General features: G+C 38.7%; 1 protein-coding gene and 1 long non-coding RNA gene across 5 annotated transcripts in view; one reads left to right on the top strand and one right to left on the bottom strand.

Annotated features, from left to right (window-relative positions):
• CDYL (chromodomain Y like) overlaps positions 1-4,680 on the top strand; it is a 102,882-nt gene extending 98,202 nt beyond the window's left edge. For both annotated transcript variants that reach the window (XM_068670811.1, XM_068670812.1), the window contains 2 exons: positions 1,636-1,779; positions 2,893-4,680. In XM_068670811.1, coding sequence (XP_068526912.1) covers positions 1,636-1,779; positions 2,893-3,051 — 303 coding nt within the window. In that variant the 3' untranslated portion in view covers positions 3,052-4,680. The remainder of the gene's footprint in view (positions 1-1,635; positions 1,780-2,892) is intronic.
• Positions 4,681-5,747: 1,067 nt separating this feature from the next.
• Positions 5,748-22,713, bottom strand: LOC137850594 (uncharacterized). Of its 3 annotated transcripts, none has more exons than XR_011092659.1 (5): positions 21,670-22,713; positions 8,763-9,040; positions 8,334-8,426; positions 7,455-7,596; positions 5,748-6,048 (listed from the first exon to the last, which is right to left on the bottom strand). It is a non-coding gene; the product is annotated as an uncharacterized lncRNA (long non-coding RNA). The 3 variants fall into 3 exon arrangements; XR_011092658.1 differs by lacking the exon at positions 21,670-22,713 and adding an exon at positions 17,071-18,726; XR_011092660.1 differs by lacking the exon at positions 21,670-22,713 and adding an exon at positions 14,289-17,043.
• Positions 22,714-22,807: the final 94 nt, after the last annotated feature.

The following is a 22,807-nucleotide window of genomic DNA, read 5'->3' as shown; positions in this document are numbered from 1 at the left end:
TTGAAATTATTTTGGATTTTTTTCTCAATTTCCGTAGGAAAATCTGTTCTTATTTTTCAGTCTAACTTGTATAGATCACTGATCTTTGGCTAGTGTTTCAAGTCAGTATCATTCATAAATAATTTGGAAAAGTAGAAGACATAGTTGTGATACTTCTGTTTGCTGGAACCTTTCAGAGAAAGTATAACTACAGGGATATATAACTTATGCCTTTGGTTTGACTTTTAAATAATAATAATAAATGTGAATCACAATTCTCCATATTAAGTTATGGAAGATGTAATAAACGTTATTTTTAAAAATCCTAAAAAAACAACCTCTTTATACAAGCCTCTAATGGACTAGGAGTCAGTAACCAAACTGCCACTAGAATGCAAGTTTTGTATTTCATTACAAAGGGGCACGTAATAGACAGCTGAGTGCTTAGATTTCTCTAACAGCCTCATTCCCCATATTCCAAGTGTCCAGTGATAGCTTTGTCATATTTTCAATGTAAATCAGTCATTTAAAAGAACAGTAAAACTGATTTTTTCAAGGTTGACAATTCCTCTGAGTTTTTAATCCTTCACTGGCTCTTTCTGTGCAAATGCCAAGGCAAACAAAAAGTTTAGGTGTTTATGTAATGTCAAAAAAGGTAGAATTAAAGCATAAGCATGAATGGTTGCAGGGTGATATTTTAACAGGGAAGCTGTTAAATAGTGAAGAGTGTGATTGCAAATCAAAACAATTTACAGACTTAGAGATAACTGCATACAATATATTACTCTATTCCACACCTTTTATTAATGCTTTTAAACTGTGTGTAAGGTCTTAAATAAGTGGGTGGGTTTTTCTTTCTTTTTTTTTTTTGGTTGGTTGGTTGGTTTTGGTTTTTAGTAAGGCTGCTATTTAGAAAGAATTTCAGTTCAATAGTGAACTTCTAAATAAATGGGAATATTTGGATTATATCCTGTTCACTTAAGTGGATTTTGTACATTGAACTCTAAGATGAGCCAGCTATTTCAAATGCTGCATCATAAATGAAATACTATGGTGCTGGAGACATTTGAGATGGGCTCAAAATAAACCATATAATTAGACTTCAAAAATATTCATTATTGAAAGAAAAAAAAAAGCTGCAAAATATTTAACTTTGTGTTCCTTCCAAGACTGTCGGTTCCCAGGAGGTCTACTACCAAAACTGGCTTATCTCTATAACTTACAGATAATGTAGACTTTTTAGAAAGGATTTAGTTGCTACAACTAAAAGGCAAGCGACTTCAGTATCACTTTACAGGCCTGTCAGGCATTGTAACATATTCCTACATATATAGTTAATCAACTCTGAAATACTCCAAGAAAGCTGGAGCTTATCAACGCTCATGACTAGGAAATGACGAAAGATGTTTACGCTTTTCATGCCTAATCATAGGCGTCTGTATTTTTATAACTATTGAAGTAGTATAGTCAACAGCATTGACCAAACCATCTGTAGGCAAGTCTTTGTCTTTCTTTAATAATTAAAAGTTGGAAGAGCCATAATCAAAGTACTTAAAAAATAGTGCAGGCATTTTCCTTATTTGTTTTGAGCATTTTTCTTTTAAAGAGTTTTGTCTCATTACATTTCATACCAGAAGTAACTTTTTATCCCTTCAGGCCAATGAAATGTTGTTCAGTGGGAGGAAGTTGACTGCGCAGGAAGCTTGTGCCAAAGGACTCGTCTCTCAAGTGTTTTGGCCAGGAACATTCACACAAGAAGTAATGGTTCGAATTAAGGAACTTGTCGCATGTAATTCAGTTGTAAGTGCCCTTTATTTTCTAACAATAAGGCTTTTTATAATTAGATAAATTAAAATTAATCTATTATTAGACTTATATCATCATGTTCTCCTTAAAAAAAAAAGTTTCATAACATGAGGACCACATTTTAGAAATATTAATGCCTTTTAACATTTGAACGCATCTTGTTTTGTGGTTTTGTTTGTTTTTGTTTTTTTTTTTTAAAAAGGTATCTGACTTCTCTTTATCATATGCGTTAATATATTGTGGTTAAGAACATAACATAACATTGGACTCCTTAAAAATATACTTTGTTTTTAATTTAAGTATAAATGGTATGGCATGTAAATCCAACTTACCCTAATTAACATAAGAAACAGTTGCCCTGAGAACTGAATAGAAATGGTATCTTGAGTTGTGATTTAAATTAATAAGGAAATTGGTAACTTAAAGAAATATTTGTAAACATAGAAAAATGCAGCCTTTGTCATTAGGCTGAACTTACAATTTTACCATGAATTTACAATTTTACTCACAATTTTACAATTTTGCATAGGCATTCATGGTTTTGTGTGCTACTGGCAGTTACATGACAGCTGGAACTACCAAAATTTGATGCTTTTTTATGGGAATCGAAAGTACAAATCAACTGTTCTGTGCATTAGAAATGCTAGACTTTGAAACAGAATAATAGTCTTCTAAGTGAAGAAGCAAACTTGAGACTTTTTTTTTTGGTCTATTTTAGATACTATTATTTAAGCGTCAATGTCTGCCTGGTTATTAGAGCAGTTTTGGTTAATAGTTTTATAGTTGGCCTTCACCAAAGTGGAGTTGGCGTTTTCTCTAGTTACCAGTATAAAATCACGTATATGTATGCATATTTATGGTTATTATTTTCATAATGGCTTGTATTTTTGTGCTTTATTAAGTTGTGTTGGTATAACGTAAAGGAAACTGTATGACTGAGCAAGGATCCATAGGGTTATAGTATATGAAAAGTGATAAGATTGATTAAATTTATAATCAACTTCAGGCATGGCTGTAAAAAAAAAAAAAAAAAAAAAAACACTGTGAGCACAAAAGTTGCTCTGTTCTCCTGTAATACTGAACAAACTCTCTTCTCTATTCACCTAGGTACTTGAAGAATCCAAAGCTTTAGTACGTAATATCATGAAGGTGGACTTGGAACAAGCAAATGAAAAGGAGTGTGAAGTTTTGAAGAAAATCTGGGGCTCAGCACAAGGGATGGACTCAATGTTAAAATACCTGCAGAGGAAAATTGATGAGTTCTGATGAGATGCCCATTGACACTGGAATTGTATTTCTTGGACATCAGGGCAAACAGCATATGCCCATTTAAAATCCTATATAAACTCACCCCTTGCTCAGCTTGGGAACAGCAGTGGAACTTCCCCCACCTTTTATTGTCAAGGGGTTTAAAAGTACTGTATCACTTAAATTTGAACAAAACTCCTTTCTCCCTGATTGTTACATGTATATATGCACATACATAATGTGTGTGCATATATATATATAAACTTTTTATATATAAGTATATATATATAATGTGTGAGTGTGTGTATGTAGACACACACACACAAGAAGCTAAAAAATGATAGAGTGCACTACCAAACATCTCTTTAAAGGCTATAGTTTTTGTTATCTTTGGCTAGTACTGTATCAAATAGAGAATGGATTAAAAAGTGAATGGTGTTGCATTTATTTTCTGTGTGGCAGGGAAGTCTGGAATAACGCTTTTCTTTTTTCATTAGAATACAGAACTGAAACGGGTATTAGCCAGCCCTTACTTTCACTGCCCAACAAATCAGCTCAGATGTAAGGCATTGTCTCAGAAGAAGGTTGACATACCTCAACTAATGGAACACTCTAAATTTTTTCAGAATTGAACTCCAGAAAGATTAAATCACAAAAATCCCCCAAAAGAGAGTGTGCTCAGGATTAATGCTAAGAAAACACTCTATGCTTTTTTTTCTGGGGGGAGGTATAGAGGGGTGGGAAGAAAGTGGCAGGAATACGTTTAATTCTTACCCAGACAGCATGAAGAAACCACTGTCTCTTGGGGAAGGGGAATGAGGGGAAGTGGAGGGGGAAGGAAAAAAAGACAAAAAAAGCTTGTTTTGCAGTATTAGTGAATCACTGAATATCTATGTATGAATATCCTAAGTTATAAGTTAGTTTAGTGGGTTTTTTTAATAGCCTCTGTTTTTTCTTTCTTTTTTTTTTTTTAATAACTACATAAGTGCTTATGTTGCTGGGTGAGAATACTACTTTATATACATTTTTTTTCCTATTTGCTGGTTTAATTGATGTATTACACCAAAAATGCATTTTATGTTCATAAATTTTAGGTTCACTTAGAATATATTATTTAATAAGTTAAAATTCTTTTGGCACACTATTAAGTAAAAAAAAAATTTAAAAAAACTACCTTATATTAGATGTTTAATGTTCTTTGTCTATGCTTTTTTATTATTTTAAATATACACTATATACAGTATGGTGTAAAAGAGTGCCCTGTGTAAATAGACCTATTTTGCATTCCTTTCAGGAGTGGTTATTGATTCCTGACTGCAGATATCTATAATTACTTGGGTATCTGTGCTTGCAATCTTAATGAATGTATTATGAAGAATGAAAAAGAAATCAAACCTTATTTTTGTACAGTTTTGAAGTTTTTAACTTGGAACTGACCCACCTCCCCTTCCCAGTGGAGAGCTGTACAGTGTGTAAATCTGCCTTTACCTTGGATTGGTACAGTATTTTTGCATCTGTGGGACCTACTTTTTTGTTCTAGTAGTTTAAACTATATATAAACTGTACAATCTGTAAAGTTTTTATAGAATAAATATTCAGCTGTGAAAACTGGTTAAATAAAACTAATATTTCTTAACACATTTTAAATGCGGTTCTTATATAGTTGTATTTTTCAAAGACAGTTCTGATTTTAAAGAAAGAGATGCATAAACGTTGCAAATTAGAGACTTTAATATTAAGGTTTTATTCTGTCAAATGTATAAAAGCTCTTAACAGTTCCCATTGAAATGTTGAAAATTAATTTTTTTAAACTATATAGATATTTTCTCTTAGATAAGGTTGATAGGAAGACAACATTCAGTAAGTCATTTGATTCTTATTTTTTTTTGTTACAGTTTGCAAAAAAAATTACTGAATACTCTTTCATATCTCTTAAGAATGTATCATTTTCGCAATAATTCTGTGGTAAAGAAAGTGAGGATTCCCTACCTGAATTTGATTATATTGAAAGGGAGAAAGAAAGATACATTACAGAAAGTTCTGTAATGTTAAACCTTTTTGAGTTTGACTCAAGTTGATATTCACATCCCTTTTCTGGCAGCTTGAAGAAGAATTTGGGCATAGATTGCATCTATTTCAGCTTGAGGATTATGTATGCTATTCTTAACCATGAATAAATTTCACTGAAACAGCCAGCTAGATCTGGAAATATTTAGAAGAATTATATCAGTTGAACATGTAGGCAATTCAAATGAAAAAAATAATTCCATTTGCTTCATTTTGTGTTGTTACTTTCAGTCAGGCTGTTACTATGACTCAATTTGCATATTAAGCTGTGAATAAATGGGAAAAAGTCCTTACTTCAGACTGCTTTGTATAGTCATTGCCACAGCTACATAGCTGTGTCACTGCGCAATTGCCCTACCTTTATATTAGAACCAGTAACTAACTTTACACTATTAAAAATATGCTGTCATTCATTAATGGCATACTTTTGTATATATCGGACTATAGAGATATCATTTCTATAGAAAAGTTCTGTCCAGTTCTCTTAGGTATAGGTCAGGAAATATCCTCAGTGTGCAATTGTTACTGATATGCACAACTTACCTGTGGAGGTTCTGAGGATGTTTTCATTTAAGATGAGAAGCATTCAGCAGAAATAGTAAATCTTAGTAATACCTTACTAAGGCATTTGTGCTGAAGAGGTCATATAGGGAGTAAACAGGGTAGTTTTTTTATTTTAGTGTCTCTAAGATGAATATGTGGAAGCAATGTAAACTGAACATCTTACCCAACAGGAGAGGCCCATCCAGCAAGGTAGGCATCAGGTACTGAAGTAAAATGCAGTGTACCTGTTTTTCACATTCCCCTCACATCTGAATTGCTGCACTATCAATCCACAAAAGCTACCTCCAATAGTTGCAGGTATGTGAATCTTCCATGGCTGCCTCTTCTTACAGGGCTTGAATTCTATTAATGATGATTTTTGAAGAGTTTACAGGTTTCCAAACACTTCAGGGGAAAAAAAAAAAAAAAAGCACTTGTGAGGAAAAGTGGCAACACTGTGAAGATTTTCTACCAAATATCTAATAAGTAACACAGAACTTTAATTTTAGCTGCTGTCAAAAAAAAAAAAAAGTCCTCCAACCCACACAACTGAGGACCATATATTTGAATGGAACAACATTAAGGCTAGTTTAGTTTTTAGAAAACCATAACAGAATAAAAGACAGCAAAATGATGGCCTTCTAATAGCAATCAATCAATCATGAGATCATATAAAGTGACTCAAGACCTTTTAAAATTAGTGTTTTCCGTGCTTTTCTTCACAGAAGTCAGGTCTTTGTTTAGCCTGTTTCGCTGCTGAGGCTTGTATTGTTCTACACAAGCTTGCAATACTGCATAGGTAAATAAGCCTGAAGAATCAGATTTAGCTTCTGGTCCTTAAATGCAGCTGCAGCCACAAGGGATTGACTAGGCCCAAGGACAAGGGTGGAAAGACTGCTGAAGCCAGCATTACCTTCTAAGGCACTTTTTTGGAGTTGTAACTTCACAAAAGCAGTTGCACTTTAAGATGCCTTTTCTATGCTGATTCTGGTACTGATGTACTGGGGTGTGAACAACTTGTTCTAGGAAATTTTGGAGCCTCACAGGTTGTTGGACCCAGGTGCTAAGAACATAGAAACGATATCTTTCTGAATGTCTGAGAGAACTTCCATATGGTGTTTTTGTGGTTTTTCTTCTTTTTTTTTTTTTTTTTTACCCTTCAGGCACAAAGACAAATCACAAAACCTGCTTAGGTGTCAGACATCTAGCCAATGGCTAGTAGAATTTGGAAAGATGGTACTGGAATAGGAACTTGAGTTAGCTTTAACCTGGCTCAGTCTTGACCCCTAAGGCTCCTGTCAAGACTGTCTGCTACTGTAAGTGCTTTACTGTATTACACAATCCATGCTCTGTAAGGAATTCAGAATTCACTAGAGACAAATGAGAAAGCAACTATCAGTGTTGGTGCTGAAATATCAAAGTATGACAGGAACCTTAATAGTACAGTCTAGGAATCTCTCTGGGACATTCTAGTTCTCCTGAAGAAGGTACTATCACAGGCAGTAGCAAACAGCAAAGGGTTAAGTACTGGCAATTGAACTGGGCAGGCCTTTGTGTATGCTTACTGCACAAAAAGTTCCATTACAATCAAATTTAGTTTTGGAATTAAATAAAGTTACTTTTCTCCTGGTCAGGAAACAGTACCAGGAAGACATGATTTGAATGTACTTGGAACTGTAGGAAAGCCACCTGCCGCACCTTCTCTTGATTTGTTACTTTGGGAAAAACAGAAACTATAGCAAGGTTTTAGCTCTAGATAAGTTAACCTACAACAAAAGGTATTTGGGGCTAATTTCAAAAGCTGAACTTACCTTGAGGTCTTTTCTTTGTTCCAAGTTACTCATTTGCTTAAAGCCTGGATTTCAAGCAGTTTCCTTCAAGAAGTCCTTCACTGGATTGCTGATGTTGCTAAAGGGTACTTCTCTGTGCTCCAGAAACCGCACCATTATTGTTCTAAAAAAAAAAAGAAGAATTTAATCCCCTTTTTAGGTGAGATCCTTTTGTTGAAGCTAGGCTTATTTGAAAGCAATTGAAAAAAGTGTTGAAATACATCAGTGCTCCACTATTTCATACTTTATCCAAACAGTGGGGAAAAAATAGGAATGCAAACATCTAGGGATCAGGGCCATAAACAAAACATTTCTGGCTGAGTGGATGGGAGAGATGCTCTTCAATGAATCGAGCCAATAATCTACCTGGCTTGTTGGTGGGAAGTTGAAGTACTTCGTGTTCATCTGGGCTTTGACAAGTACACCTTTGATGAGAGTAGGAGGAAGGTGATACCTCTCAACTCAATTACAGTTAGCCTTATGAATTTCCATGCTAAGGAACTGCCAGCAGCTGTCAACACTCAGGCAGTCTTACAGTGCTATATCAGAGGCTGAGTTGGCAATGTTAGATCACGCAGCATGAGTGCTGTTACACTGAAGACTGCACACAGGTAAATTTTCCTTTCCAAAGGAAGCTGTAGCCATCAGGATGAGAGCCCCTGTATGGCATAAGATCACCATGTCATATACCTGTTCTGAAGAGCTGCTCACATTTCTCTAGAGAATACCTCAGTTACAGGTCTCTGCATTTTTTTTTCTTACTCTTGAGGAACATGACTGGTGGATTGTCATACACCAGACTTTCAAACACAAGCAGGGAAATAAAGAAAAAAAAAAAAGAAGAACATTGTGAGGCATTACCAGGATGTAGAGCAGTTTGACATGTAAAGATTTTGAAGTGCAATACAAAATGAGGTGATGGTGACACAGTCCTGTTGGTTCTCCTTAGTCCTCCTGCACAGGGAAAAATAAAACAAATAAGGGAAACTGGTAACCACCAAGACAGAGCAGGGAAGTATTTAAAACAGCAGCATGAAGAAATAAAGGAATAGCAGTTATGCTTTCTCAAGTCCTAATGTTAGAGGAGAGAAAGGCCAGGTGATCATTTACCTGTTCAATCCATCAGTGTAGAGTATGTTATCAGTACCTACAGCTAAACTCATGCAGACAAGCCTCACATTTGCAGTCCCTGGTCCTCATGGGAGACTTCAACCACCCTCATATCTGCTTGAGGGATAACAGAGAAAAGAGAAGGCTCCAAGGGGTGAATTCATCAATGTATAGCAATACCTGAATGGAGGGTATACAGAAGATGAAGCCAGGCTCTTTTCAGTGGTGTCCTGTGACAGGGCAAGAGGCTGTAAGCACAAACATAGGAGGGTCCATCTGAACATCAGGGAACGCTTTTTCCAATGTCAGGTTGACTGAGCAGTGACTCAGGTTGCCTGGAGAGAGTTGAGATCTTCAAAAGCCTCCTGGACAACCAGCTCCAGGTGGCCCTGCTTGGGCAGGGGAGTTGGACCAAACGACTTCCAGAGGTCTCCTCCAGCTTCAACTGTTCTGTGTTTCTGTGGGGAAAATAAAATAAATTTGTATTTATTTTCCAATGATACAAACATCATCCACAAATGATCTTTATGGCTAGAGCTGAAGGATCATCAGGCTCTGCAACACTACATGCTTTAATCTTTTGAGAACCCAACATCTTGTGCTCAAAGGTACCAAATCACCCAGAACAGAGCTGAACACAGAGTGACTTGAGTGTTTTGGATAAGATGGGGATCATCTTTTACTCTAGTAAAAAGCCTAAAGAAAAAGTCTTATTTGTTTCTTCAAGGATAAACAGGATTGAAATACTTAAACAAAACAAATACACATGCCTTTTATAATACCTGAAGAATTGCTTTAACCTCAGCAGCTTCTAAAAATTTTGCCTTTTTCTTCCCTGAGGTCTGCCTTAATCAATCAAGCTGCAATGCTTCTGGCAGTCATACAGAAATGCAGCCACACCGGCTACTGAAGAAGACAGTAAAATACGTTAAATTGGACCTAACAGCTCACACAATCTGCTATGTGTATCCTCTGGATATAACTTACCAAACACACTATAGAAAGACAATATAACACTGCAAGGTGAGAAGTCAATTAACAATGCTATAATAAAATAGTATTTCCTAAATGCTTCTGAGACTCATTCATTATGACCCTATACTTCCATCTCCAGCAAAATGTCATGATTGTTAGACAAAGCCCAGAATATAAATACTCTTCAAAGTCTTGCTTAGCATCCCTGCCTCTTCCTTATCAATTAATATTTTACCGAATTCACAGTACCATCCTTCTCAGTGGGAGCAGGCACTGACACACCTCAGCATCGCTCCAGCCATGTGCTAAGCCAACTGGCCACTGCCAGTAGCAACTTCTGTGAAATGCAAATGCTGCTCCTCACACTTCTAATGTATTTGAAATTCACTTACCTTGTCAGGTTGGATGGGAATCTTTAGTCAAACACTATTATTTAAAGAACATAATAAAAAAATAGCTAAGCCAGGAATAACTAAAACACACACATCTACAGAAACCGTGCTTGCACTCCATGATGTAAAAATGACCAAATAAGTAAGTTTTCTTTCCATGTTGGTTTCAGTAAGGTCTGCTGTGGCACAGGACTGCTATGTCATAGAAGCACACTATGTTCAAATGTCACAAGGCAGACACATCCATATTTTTTCCCCTTTGTTCTCTCCAGCCCTCTCACCGGGCTCTACACTCAGAAAGAGCAGCAGGGATTAGAGCTAGAAATGTGGCAAGTCCTGAACATAAGTTCTGAAATAATTTTTTGATTCTAAATAGCAGTTAACAAAATTAACAATAATGTAATGCTGGGAGCTTCTGAACGAGACAAGCACTTGAATCAAGAGGATCAAAATAAGACAAAATAAGAAAGCAAAGGAAAGCAACCATGTCCACAAGAGGTTTGTTTTTGTTTTTGCTTGATTTGTAGGCCTTGTGACCAGTCATGTCAAAATAGGAGTCTGCAGACTGAACTTTGTGATCTCAAGAGCTGAGCTGTAACATCCCCAGAAGCAGCTGTAAAGTCAGCATTGCACCACATCTAAGAATAATTGAAGTCACACTTTCATTTTGGAGTGTTTATGAAGGAATTACACATTCCTTTATGCCGACACAGAAAATCCCATTCTAGATACAGACGAAGTATGTCTGTACATCCAGGGGAAGACAAAAAGTCAGGTTTTGACACCAATTTCTATGAAGCAAAGCAAATTTCATTGCTGAACTTTCAAAAATAAACAAGCAAATAATACCGCAGTCCATAACGTTATACATATATAATGTAACAAATAAGCCATATAAAAAATTCCAGAAGTTCCCCAAGACAGGTTGATTAGCTGAGGAAAAAAAAAAATAATAATTTTGCCAATTTCTAGGAAAAGACAAACAGAGTCCCTGACTTTAGATTCAGAGACCTTGGAAGTCCTCAGCAGAGTTTTGTACTCCAAGAAATTGGCTTGAACCCAGGAAGTGCCCTGAAGGAAGATTTCTGGCCAGTAATCCCCAATAACTTGACATCCCACCATTATTTCCCTGTCTCTGACAGTCCTGGTGCTCCTCTAAGTTCATGCCAATGAAGAGGAACTGTGCTTGAGAAGAGCTTCAGTGCTAATGGCAAGGATCTACAGCACACTCTCTAGAAATGTGTTATCACTGAAGACACAGTTCCCAGTAGTACAAGGCACAAGCAAGGTAAGTGTTGGATTTGCTCAGACCACTGCCTCATCACAAACTCTTTACATGGACAATGGAGAATAAGAACACATCCAGAATGTACAAAAAAATAAAAATAAAAAGTAATGCACAAGAAGAGAGAGGCAGTTCCCTTCAAAGAATGACAACTGAGAATAAGGCTCTTTTACACCTGTTTCTCCTATCAAGTACAACAGGAGCTCTACTCAAAACACGGCATGAAGGAGTCTGTGCACAGTGCCTCGAATGCTGCCATACTTGACACTGCAAATCACTGATGATAAACCATCAAGAGTACAACTTTGCTACAGACTGGATGACTTTCCCCACTAAACACACTATCACCAGCTCGCAGGCTTTCTGATTAAGGCAGCCACAACCCCAGCTCATACCAGCAACGTGGAACTGCCCCTTCCAACATGTTCTCCCTGATAACTAACGCCCAGCTGCTTCACATCTTTGTCTAGCCAAAAGAGCCAACCAAGGCACACACGTGGGAGGAGGTGGAGTCTTCTACGAACCCGACAGAAGCACTGACATAACGCTGCATTATCCTAAGGGCCTTCCAACCTCACCGTATTTGCAGCCCAAAAGCTGCTGGGTAGCCAGCACCTGGTACTAGTTCTTTTCGGTTTGTGGTTTGATAAGGGACACAGAAAATTACTTCAACACGTGTACCAAACCACTGCTGGAATTGCCACAGAAATGGGTGTGGAGGACATAATGGAGGACAAGGCAAATGCCAAAGCACCTCAGCCTGTGAGAAAGATTCAGAGATTGTGTAAAACCATAAAAAACCTGACGGTTGTGGGTCTCCTGCAGCAAAACCTGGCTTTCTTGCCTGGGGCCAGCAGGGATTCACCCCCAGAAGCAAGGCTGTTGCTTGCTGCTCCCTCTGTGGAAGGACTGCATTTGTCAGGGCTGGATAGCCCGTAACTGCGTCTCCGTGGGAACCCCTAAGGGGGAAACCAGGGTCTCCTCAGAACTGACAGGAAAATTTAAGACTTCCTTGAAGAAGAAAAGGAGCAAGGCACAAGAAATCCAAGGCAAGAAGTGGAACTATTCCTAGCAATCATGATAATTGCAGTTTTGTAAGTTAGGCTGGCTGGGTGCCCAGAATGGGTAAACAACCCTGAACCAGTTTAACTGACAAGAGTATTACAGCTTGCATGGCTCTGACGCAAGGCAAAATGACCTCCAACTTTTCCAAAATCTTAGCTACAGATTTTCTCCCCATGTTTTTTTTTTTTTTTTTTTTTTTTTCTAATTGTGTAATTTAATAAACCTAGAACTGCTCTAGGATAGCAAAGTTTGATATTTCCAACAGTAAGCATGAGGTTTAGACACAGCTATCAGTAAAAGCAAATGGGAAATAAATTTTGCTTAGATCTAAGTTTTAAAAATCCTTATTTTAAATGTATTTCTAACACATAAACAGCTGTTGTATATACACAATGCATAACATGCAGTATTCACTTGTATATGCTGCATGGACAATTTACCCAATAAGTTTACAAGGTTTTCCCCATTGTAAGAGTTTTAGCCATGTTTTTTCCTTTATTTTTGTTGTTGTTTTACAACTCACCCAAATACTTCTGTATGAAGACAACTCAATTTTATCCCTGTGTTACAATGACCCAGTATTATCCCAGCAGAATTTCTGAATTCAATGCTTCTGAAGATCAGAAGCATTCACAAAATTGCAACGGAGGGCCTGCTGGCACAGCTTCACGAGCTTTACTTTAAAGGTTCAAGATTATGTGTGAGGGAGAAACTTTCACAAGCAGTTTTAAGAACTCTGAAGGTAGATATCAGGCATGCTTTACTTGAAGTCCTGTGTTGTAAACAAACATTTATTTATTTTTTAAATAGAGGATGGAAGAGTGCAATTATTTCAATTTTTGGTCTGCACAGGCTTTTCATGCCTACAACGATTTCATCTGAATGCCAGTGTTCTTTCTACAGCTGGAACTATACATCCCCTCATCAAATAACACCAACATGGAAAGACAAAATTATTATTAAAAAAAAAAAAAAGTTGTGTCTTTCAGGTTTACTGAGGGAAGAGGCAAAAACCTTATGAAACAGGAGACCCTGAAGGATGCTTAACATCCTTCAGCCCTCTTTGCTGTGTTACCATTATCCCCCAGTAACCCCGAGGCAGAACTTGACAGCAGCTCAGAAGAGCTCCTAGAAATAACGTGTAAAACCATTTGCCACCTGAAGGGGTCAGTCGGAACTGACTGGAACGCAGGAGAGCTGGAAACCTGGTGGTACCCTTCTAGCTTGACCTGCCTGGAGCTGGTTACCACGCTGCATTTCTTCAAAACCCCAAATCTTGTAGCGTTTAGGCTCCTAAACTCCTATTCACACATACACAAAGTAGAACATGAGCATTGTTGGCAACAAGCTGCTGAAAATTGTACTACCTAACTTCAATAGGTTCATCTTTCTTAATGATCATTTTTTAATCACGAGACAAAAGCAGTCCCTTCAATCCAGTTTTGTTTCTCCTTGGGCCTTTTTAATTTGCTATCTTCTCAGGCCTTGATTCCAGCTTCCCATAAACTCAGAATCACATAAATCACATTTTTTTGCATCACAATTTGCATCTTTTCTAATAAAAAGAACGCCTAATTCTCTCCTAGCATTATGTCTTTGAGCATTCTTCCTTAGTATCCTGTGGAGCTGCATCCGATTCACAGCACAGTACAAAAATGACTGGAGCATAGCAAATCTTTTGGTTGCCTTCATTCAGACCCCATAGTTTCTTTTGCTGTTATCTATCTTTCCCACAAATTCCACTTGATGCCTACTAACAAAATGCACAGCACGCTAGCTCTAGACTTGCTGCTTATGCTACTCTTGACGCTTTTCCCCAGCCCCCTACCATCACAGTACTTTATTTATTCTTCTGACTTCTGCCAAACACTGAAGTCATAGCTTGAATCTTCAGTTTACTCAGATCTCTAGCTCTTTTCCTTATTCTATAGCTGCCTCCTCCTTTTCCTTGTACACATTATCATGTCCGAGTAACTGTATTTTTCATACCTGTATTACATAATGGACAACTGTAGTTTATTTTCCTTCTCCCCTTCTCACTAAAACCTGGCAGCTCACAACGCTCAGTCCATCTGCATTTGCACATCTTCTGGGAAAATCCGGAGTTCACTGTAACACAGGGGTTAAGAAATATGAAGCTTATTTTGGCTCTGCTGTGATTCCGACTCCTAGCAGCCAACTTGCCTCTTTCAAAATGTCATTTTTCAACAAAACCCATGGGCTCTAAGACTTTAATTCATCCCCAAACTACATGCAGATGAGCAGGCTCCAGCCAGCTCTCACTTGCCATGAAGCCAACATGCTAATACAGCTCCATCTTTGCTTTCAAAAACCTCATGACAGGCTAATTAATTTAATAGTCCAGACTTCTCTTTGGCTGGTTTCAATTCCCTTCCCAGAAAGCTTCCCCCAGCTCTTTACAATACCTTGAAACTGTTTTTCACTATCTCAAACAATTATTGTTCTTGACAGTTGGTCTCAGAATTTTCCATGTACCAACCTTTTCCATCACCATGGCAAGCCAGATGCTTTGGGAAGAAAAGAAGGAAAAACAAGGCATGACAGATCCCTTTTGTACTTTGCCCAAAATCTCCAAAAAATGTTAAATATGACATTATTCAGCTGGCAATAACACACTCAGAACAGCTACAGGGACACAAAGCAACAGGCTACGTGTCTAACCATGGGGCATCGACAAACTTTCTGAAGCTTGTTTAAGAACAACCAAACAAACTTGAAAGCACTGGCTTGGATGAATCAAACTGAAGTGCGTTTCTCTCTATCCTTCCTTTTCTAGCAACAGCAAAATCTTTTGTGCAACTTCACCACTTTTGAGTGTGTTGTTTGTTGTTTTTTTTTTTTTTTTCTTAAAAAAAAGATTGGAAACACTGAAAGGTGGAAAGCAGAGATGGACTCTGCACATTACTAGAGGGCTGGACGCAATGCTGGTAGTATACTATGGGCCTTTCACATTCAGTATCAAAAATGGTTAGGGTTTCAGTGAAGTTCTCAGAATTTGCACTACTCCCTCTTTCTTATTCACAAATAGTGAATCCTTCACTGAGAACATCTAGGAAATTTATGCAGGAGGGTTTAGACATCAGGAATCAAGTTTATTCCTCGTAGTAAAACTGACTGTAGTAACTTCCAAACTACAGATGTAGCGAAACATCTTGTGGAGTTAAATTAGACAGAAAAAAACAAAATCAAAAAACCAAAACAACAACAAAAAACACACTGTGAAATCAAAAGAACAAAAGTCCAGAACAAGGCAGCTACCTATTTCTACTTTTAAATGGAAACAAAGTTCTTCAAAAAAATATGACTCAATAACCCCTACCCAGGGGCACACAGAACACCTTTGAGCAGAGGAGAGGACACAGCTCCAGTGGCCAGCATCACCAGATGATTTAGGCAAAAGACATACCATCCTCAACTGTACTTATTTATAAGGCAGAGTATTGTAGAGTATTGTAGTTAATTTACAGTAAGTGCCTTTCCTGGGCATTTTCTTGCCATAGTAACACAAGAAACCAAGAGTGCTTATTACAGTGGTGTCCAGCCTCTTCATTTTTGCACAGATCCTGGTATTTGTAGGTCTTCTTTTAGGGAAGTATCTCCTCTTCTTGTTTGACCGGGAATGGAATATATCTAGACATACATAGAAGTATTTGGCACAGTAAGCTATTGTTTCATTAAGAAAAGTACAACAACCACTTGATTTTTACCAAATTCAGCACACTGTGAAAGAACATGGGAAATATCCTTCTGCACTGAAATCAACCTTCTTAACACATGCTGACCTCTTCTATCCATTTGACTCTTACTGAGTTCACAAAAAGAAGTACAGAAGAAATACTCAAAAAATACTCAACTTAGTATTAAAATACTGTAACTTTTTCTCAATCACTAAGATCTCCCTTCAAGACAAATTTTATGTTTAATCTCAGTCCAAGACCAATTTCTAAGGTCTTTTATTTCTTTCCTTTATCCACTTTTGCTTTTTTTTTTTTTTATGGAAATGAATTGAGAGGGAATAAGGGCACCACAGACATTTTAGAGCAGTAATTGTATGAGCTTGCACACTTCAGCCTTTTTAAGAACCTGAGGTGCTTTTACCTTGCTCTCATCGTTTACACGGACAAGCACTTAAAACACTTTGGACAAAATCTGTTTCATAAAGCAATTTCTATGCTATTGAAAAAGCCTCAAACATCTGCCCTGTGTTACCACTGCAGTTATTCATTACTGAAATTTGTTTCTGAATCATATTTTTTGAGTATTCCAGAAAATATCAGGTATTCCCAAAATGACTGTTCTCCAAGGAAAAAGAAAGAAAGAAAGAAAGAAACAAACAGAAGCACCACCTTCTTGGAGGTATACTATTTGCAAACTAAACTGTGAGTTGCCAGTGCTGAGAGCTTTGAATGACAGTTGTCAGATTGCTCTTCCAGAAGAAAGGCCAGACGTCCACAGTTTATATTCCCTGGAAGCAAGTCCTCCTTGCATATCTACATAGGCTGTGGCAACTACTGGCCAAGGGCAGGGTAAGCAGGCCACTGAGCAGGCCCTGTGCCCACAGCAAAGCCTGTCTCCCCAGCTGACTTCTCAGTTTCAGCACTGTAAACAGTTTTAGAAATGATGCCAGTAAACCCAGGAGCACTTGAACTTTCGGAATCAACCCACCAACCCATGCTGGTGTAAGGAAAAGAAAGAAATAGCTGCTTCAGACTACAAAGTACCAAAGCAGTCTTGAATGCAACAGACCTACCTTCTGACAGGCAGAAAGGCCTGTTCTTCACAGCTCCTCTTCCTAGAGGTCATCAGCATGTAGTTCACTTGATCAGGCCATGCATCAAAGGACCAGAGAACAGCCTCCAGATCTAAAGTCTCATATGCAGTTGAAACTTAACAGCAACTCCACTTTCAGCCCCCAGGTAAGAAAAGTCGGTGTAGGTTGTCATTTACAAAAGCAGTGAATCTATAGGATAAAAATTGGCTTTTCCATCCAATCTACCAACATCAGTGAAAAGTTTTGCACAGAGCACGTGTGCTTTCTTACATGGAAGTGTCATGGCTATGCTCCAAGCTCCTAGTTCCACAGAAGCTATATAGGGAGGTTCCCACAGCCAACAATACCTCGGGGACTTGAAAGGAAGCTACAGGAATGCTTCGCTATTTAAAAACGCATTCATTTCTGTTCAGGGGAAGGGAAGACATAGAGGAGAAAGGTTCCCATACAAAGTAATGTAAGTGAGGTTGGGCTGAAGGTCCTTTTGAAGCCGTATCTTACATAGCTTCTTGAAAGCATGCTCAGTCCCTGCTGAATCTTGCCCCTCTAAATCTTCACACAGGCATGGAGCTTTGAGTTCACTCTCATTTAATTTGGCATAGTGTGTAAATATTTTGAGCATTGCTTGGGGAATAGCAAAGGGAACCTGGCAGGAAGAAGCTGAGAAAAAGAAAATTAAAAATAAAGTCCTTTTGAGAAACCAGGGAACTAAATAAGCATCCTACTGATTCTGCAAAGTTTAAGGACCTCTATCAACAGGGATCAAAACCTAAAGCCTGTGTATTATCCCCAGAATAAAGCATTGGCTGCTTCCCACCAAATGCATCAATTTCTGTCTAGATCACATAGAAATGACATGCTTGTAATGGGAGCCATAATTAGTAGTGTTTCCACAAAACAATACATGGGAATTTAGCCATGTCTCTCTGCTCGTTTTACAGGGAAGTCCTACAGCTAAAAATCTCAGCCTTCCTCTTGGGGAGAAGAGAACAATGAATCTTGCTGCAGAATGACATATTCCAGGCAATTAATTACAAGAGCTTCAGCCCTCAAAGCCACACTCTGAGCATGACTGGAACATAAATAGATTAGCAACTGCTAAGGATTGCTTTTCTCCTGATTTGGAAAGAATGTTCCCACTTTGCTTTTGTAGCCTTCAATGATGCACAACCATTCTTTAAATAAGAAAAGCCATTTCACATTTTTATAAATATACCAAATGCTTCATGTTACCCTTAGTTACCCTTCATCTCTCTATTCTCTTCAATGTTGCCACCTAAATGGAGCCACATTTTCCAGCACACCGCAGTCTTGCCTTAAGCAGAATAAAACCTATGCTGCTTCCTTCACTTACATCATCCCCCAGACAGGTAAAGACAGGACTTGTTTCACCCTGGAGTCCTGGTCAAAGCCACCGCTCTCTGATCAGCAGTCTTCAGAGGGAGAAAGACATGGCCAGAGCTCATCAGACATTTTGAAGTGAATTCTGTGAATGCTGCATGCACCTGTAGCTCTCGCAAAGTGCTTTACAAAGCAAGTAGCATTGCTCTGTTTGTTGCATTGAATGGGGAGCTGTCAGAGCAGTACAGAACTGCAGAATTATTTGTAGAAGGTCACCCCCCCCCAAAAAAAAAAAATAATAAAAAAAATCCACCACCACCAAAACTCCTATTTCCATCAGAGCAGACTGAGCTAAATTGCAGAATGAGATAACCTGAAGGTGCACTACAGCCCTTCACACTTTATAGCAGCTGCTTTTTCTGCATCTCCTTTCTAAGCACCTGAGTAAATGAGCTCTGTGGGGCTAGGAATCCTGTTGGTGGCTGTTAATGCCATTGGGAAACAAACTGCCTACAAAAAGGCATCACAATGCTCAGCACCGCTTTTGAAGATCTAACCTCAGGACACCTACATCATTTTGAAGACTTAATTGCAAAGGCATGCTGGTCACACAAATACATTTAGATATCTGGCCAAGATGCCCATTACTCTGAGCTGCTAAATGTTTACTGCTGCTACTTATCTTAAGATCAGTGCAGGTACAGAGCTTCTACACACCTTAGATTCCACAGTACCTAACACGAGGCTGAGTCCCCACGTCCCATGCAGCAGTACGAAATCCATTGGTATTTGGAACACGTGACTTCATTTCTGTCTACTCAGTCGCAAGTACGTAATATAGCATGTATACGATACCAGAACTGTCATAAAGCTTTATAAAAGTATTTGAACACATTTAAATAAGTTTATTGGGCTACAACTTGTTCCAACACTTGGAGCCCTAAGGTTGGATTTACTATCTAACAAAATGACAGGCTCAAGAACCAATGCTTAACTGCTTGGTTTTGTGTCTGTACTGCAAAAGCTGACCAATTTAACTCTTAATTTCAGTATCAAAGAAGAAACCTTGATGCACAAAGCACTGTCTGTGTTGGTCCAATGCCTGTATGGTGTCTAGTTCACTAAGGCTATTGTCCCAATGCCAAATTTTGGTGTCAAGCTACAAGAACTTTTGGAAGTTGGAGTACAACACAGCACTAGCTTCCCTCAGCAAAATTATTCACTTTAAAAAAATATATACTCAATTGGGTAGTACCGAAGAAAGGTACAGACTTTGATAAAGATTTGAAATACTTGTCTTTGCAATTAACCAAGGAACATGCTATTTTTCAGCTACAACCACTTGATAAAACTCAGACCCTTTGCAGCCTCTACAACCCTACTGGTGTACAATGCAGAAAACTTAAGATTATTGGGATCCAGTGAACCTAGACATCCAGCTTAGATATTAACAACAATAATATTAACATCGATGCTCATCTTCATTTGATAGTGGGTGGGGAGAATAAGTGTTTAGCTCTCTGCCAGACAAAACAGCACACGCTACTGCTTAGGATATTCTTCAAGTGCAAAAAATATATCCATATTCTATTAACTAAAGCCAACTAACTTGTTACAATACAGCCAGCTAAAAAAAATTTGGCATAGCCATCTCAACACACTCTCTGGAAAGCTCAAAACTGTGCAAATCACTTCTGCTCCCCCTTTTTGCTCCTGTATATGGCTGCATTAAAAGTTTTAAGCAGTGCTGAAAGTAAACTTCCAAGGATGGATCAGAAGCCATATTTTGCTCTGCCAGGGGCGATCTACAAAAAATTGCCTTAGTTTGTAGTAGATACTTAAGAAACTGTTAATATTCAGAAGGTGGATGTTTAATACCCAATGAATTGGATTAGTCTCCGTTTTTACTCTTTAAGCTCTATCCCAAGAATAAAAATGACTGAAACAGTTCAAACATGTTCCAGTATAGCCAGCACATAAGGACATACCAAAGACAGAAACAATGCACGTATTAATATTTAATTAACAGCACCATAGGAACTACGATCTAGTAGCTAGAGTACTAGATTGGCTATAATGAGTCTTCGCTCAGATCAGCCACTGACTTGCTATTACCTTCCATAAGAGGGAAAGGAAATACTCCTCTAAGCCTTCCTTTTTGCTTTTCGTGTTTGTGTGTGTAGCAGGGACTCACTCTACACGCACAGAACTCCACAGCGGCTCTGCAGTACTGGGCAAACAGTCCTACTGCAGATTGCAATTAACAGTAATAGCAGCATCTTCCAAGCTACCTCAAGACTGTTTTAAATCTTTGGTATTTCCAAACCACTCTTAGAAGCTTTACAGATAAACCAAAAGGCAGCCTGTGGAAAAAAATAACAAAAAAAAAATCCAACAAAAACATTATAACACTCAATTTCTATGCAATCATTAGGCTGATGACATGAATGTGTTTCCTGTGTTTTGTTTTTTCCCCAAGAATCCAACCGTACATCTTGGCTAGCTTCTCCAAAATGGGTATTTCTCATCAAACCAGAGCAAGATGCAGCTAAGACAAAGCTAAAGCTCCTCCTTCCATTAAGCCCCATTTCCTCCCTTTCAAGCAGCCTTAGATTAGCATTCATTTTTGTCTCTCCAACATTACCCAGAACTAAGCTGTGCCAAATCTTGCTGCATTCTTTCTACAACCACAACATCTTTAGTATTGCTTTGGATAGTCCAAGTTCTTTTTCCTCATCCTTATGTCTAACTTTTTAGATTCTCCCATATTAATACTAACAATATTAATATTTCCTCAAACAAAACAGCGCTACCAAAGTTAACTCCTATTCCTGCCATTGTCAATCACATACAGCTTTGTTTCTCCAGATAGGTTCCTGACTCGGTCACCATTTGCAAAACAAAAAGGCAAATATATTCCATTTAGATTGATTTTGCATAACACATTATCCAGCTGCCTCAGCTTTTATATCCCCTTTGTCAGCATTAATGTTTGTTCTCTGTTCTGCACCCACCAATTTCTAAATATGCATAAGCACTTGCTCAAACGTGGGGCTGGAAAGAAGCGAGTGATCTTTGTGGTCTGTTCCCAGCTTGCTGCATTATCATCCATTAATCTCAATAAAACTCTTTCCTTCCATCAGCCAAGAGGACTGGCACGGCTCCGTAGAAGGCTGAGGTTAAAGCAGAGCAGTGGTTCCCAAACTCTATAGGAGCGCCTTATCACTGTCCACATACCAGGAAACAAAAACCTCTACCCCTCATGCAACCAGCTTGCCCCAGGCTTGTCTCTGGATCAAGTATTTGGCTCTCCTTCCCTATGCTAGATAAAACACTCCCCAGAGGCCAAACTTCTTAGTAAGCACTCAGCCCTTTGATCTCAGAAGCAGCTGGCAGCACAGCTGCTCCCCATTACTTTTGCAGCTCTCAGGAACTCTTTGGATTTTCCTCATCCTCCCTCACAGCCAGGCACAAAGGGCAAGCACACCACCAGCAGCCACCTTTCGTTCTCATGAAAAACTTGAGCTGCTGCCTCGCCTCACGTACCCAGCCCAATTCTTTCTTGAATTACTGCCCAACCGGCCCAGCCCCAGCTCTTCCCCTGTAAGCAGTCCCTCAAGCATGTGAGCAATGCCTTTCTTCAGCAGGTCTCCTTTCTTCAGCAGGTCTCATCCATTCTTGGGAGTTTGCTGGGGAAGACAGGCTGCCCCCTGCACAGCACTTCGTCTGTGCTACAGGCTGTAGGCAACAAGGTGCTGCCTCCTGTCCCCCACCTCCAGAAAACCTTCTCTCAATTCACAGTGGGTGGCAGATGGAAAAATGCCAGTTCCACCCAGTGGAGTCTCTCCTTTGCAGCTACAAAGCCCAGCAAGTGCAGGACCAATTACCTCCTGAGAAGGCACACCACAAAACCTTCCCAGGGAAACAAGGATCTGGTTAACAACGTGTGATCTCACAGAGTAGACAACTGCAGTGACTGAGCACAGCAGGGTGCTTTCACTGATACTCCACCAGCCAAAAGGAAACAGAAAAGCTAGGAACCAACTCAGCATCCCAAGTAAGCTGTAGGATTCAGAGAATATTTTAATCCCTTCCCTAGCTGGCAAATTCATTTGAAACAACCACAGTAGACGACTAGGGACTGCATGAAGCAGCATTAACAAATGACTCTCTGCCTGCACCACCAAGCTTTGAGAAGTGCTTTTAGGTTGTTGCCTATGTAGTTAGGCCACAAGATACGTTGGCCAAGCTGAGATTTCCCAGGATATCTGTAAAAGATTAACCTTAGTACTCACACGCTGATGAAAGCTGATAGAGCTGAAAGACCTGCTTCTGAGCTTGCTTTCCGGAATCATCTCAGTGAGGCTGCCACAGC

This window comes from Anas acuta, chromosome 2 (assembly GCF_963932015.1).
Source record: "Anas acuta chromosome 2, bAnaAcu1.1, whole genome shotgun sequence".
In the NCBI taxonomy this organism is placed as follows: Eukaryota; Metazoa; Chordata; class Aves; order Anseriformes; family Anatidae; genus Anas; species Anas acuta.
This window is presented reverse-complemented; position numbering and strand designations above follow the sequence as displayed.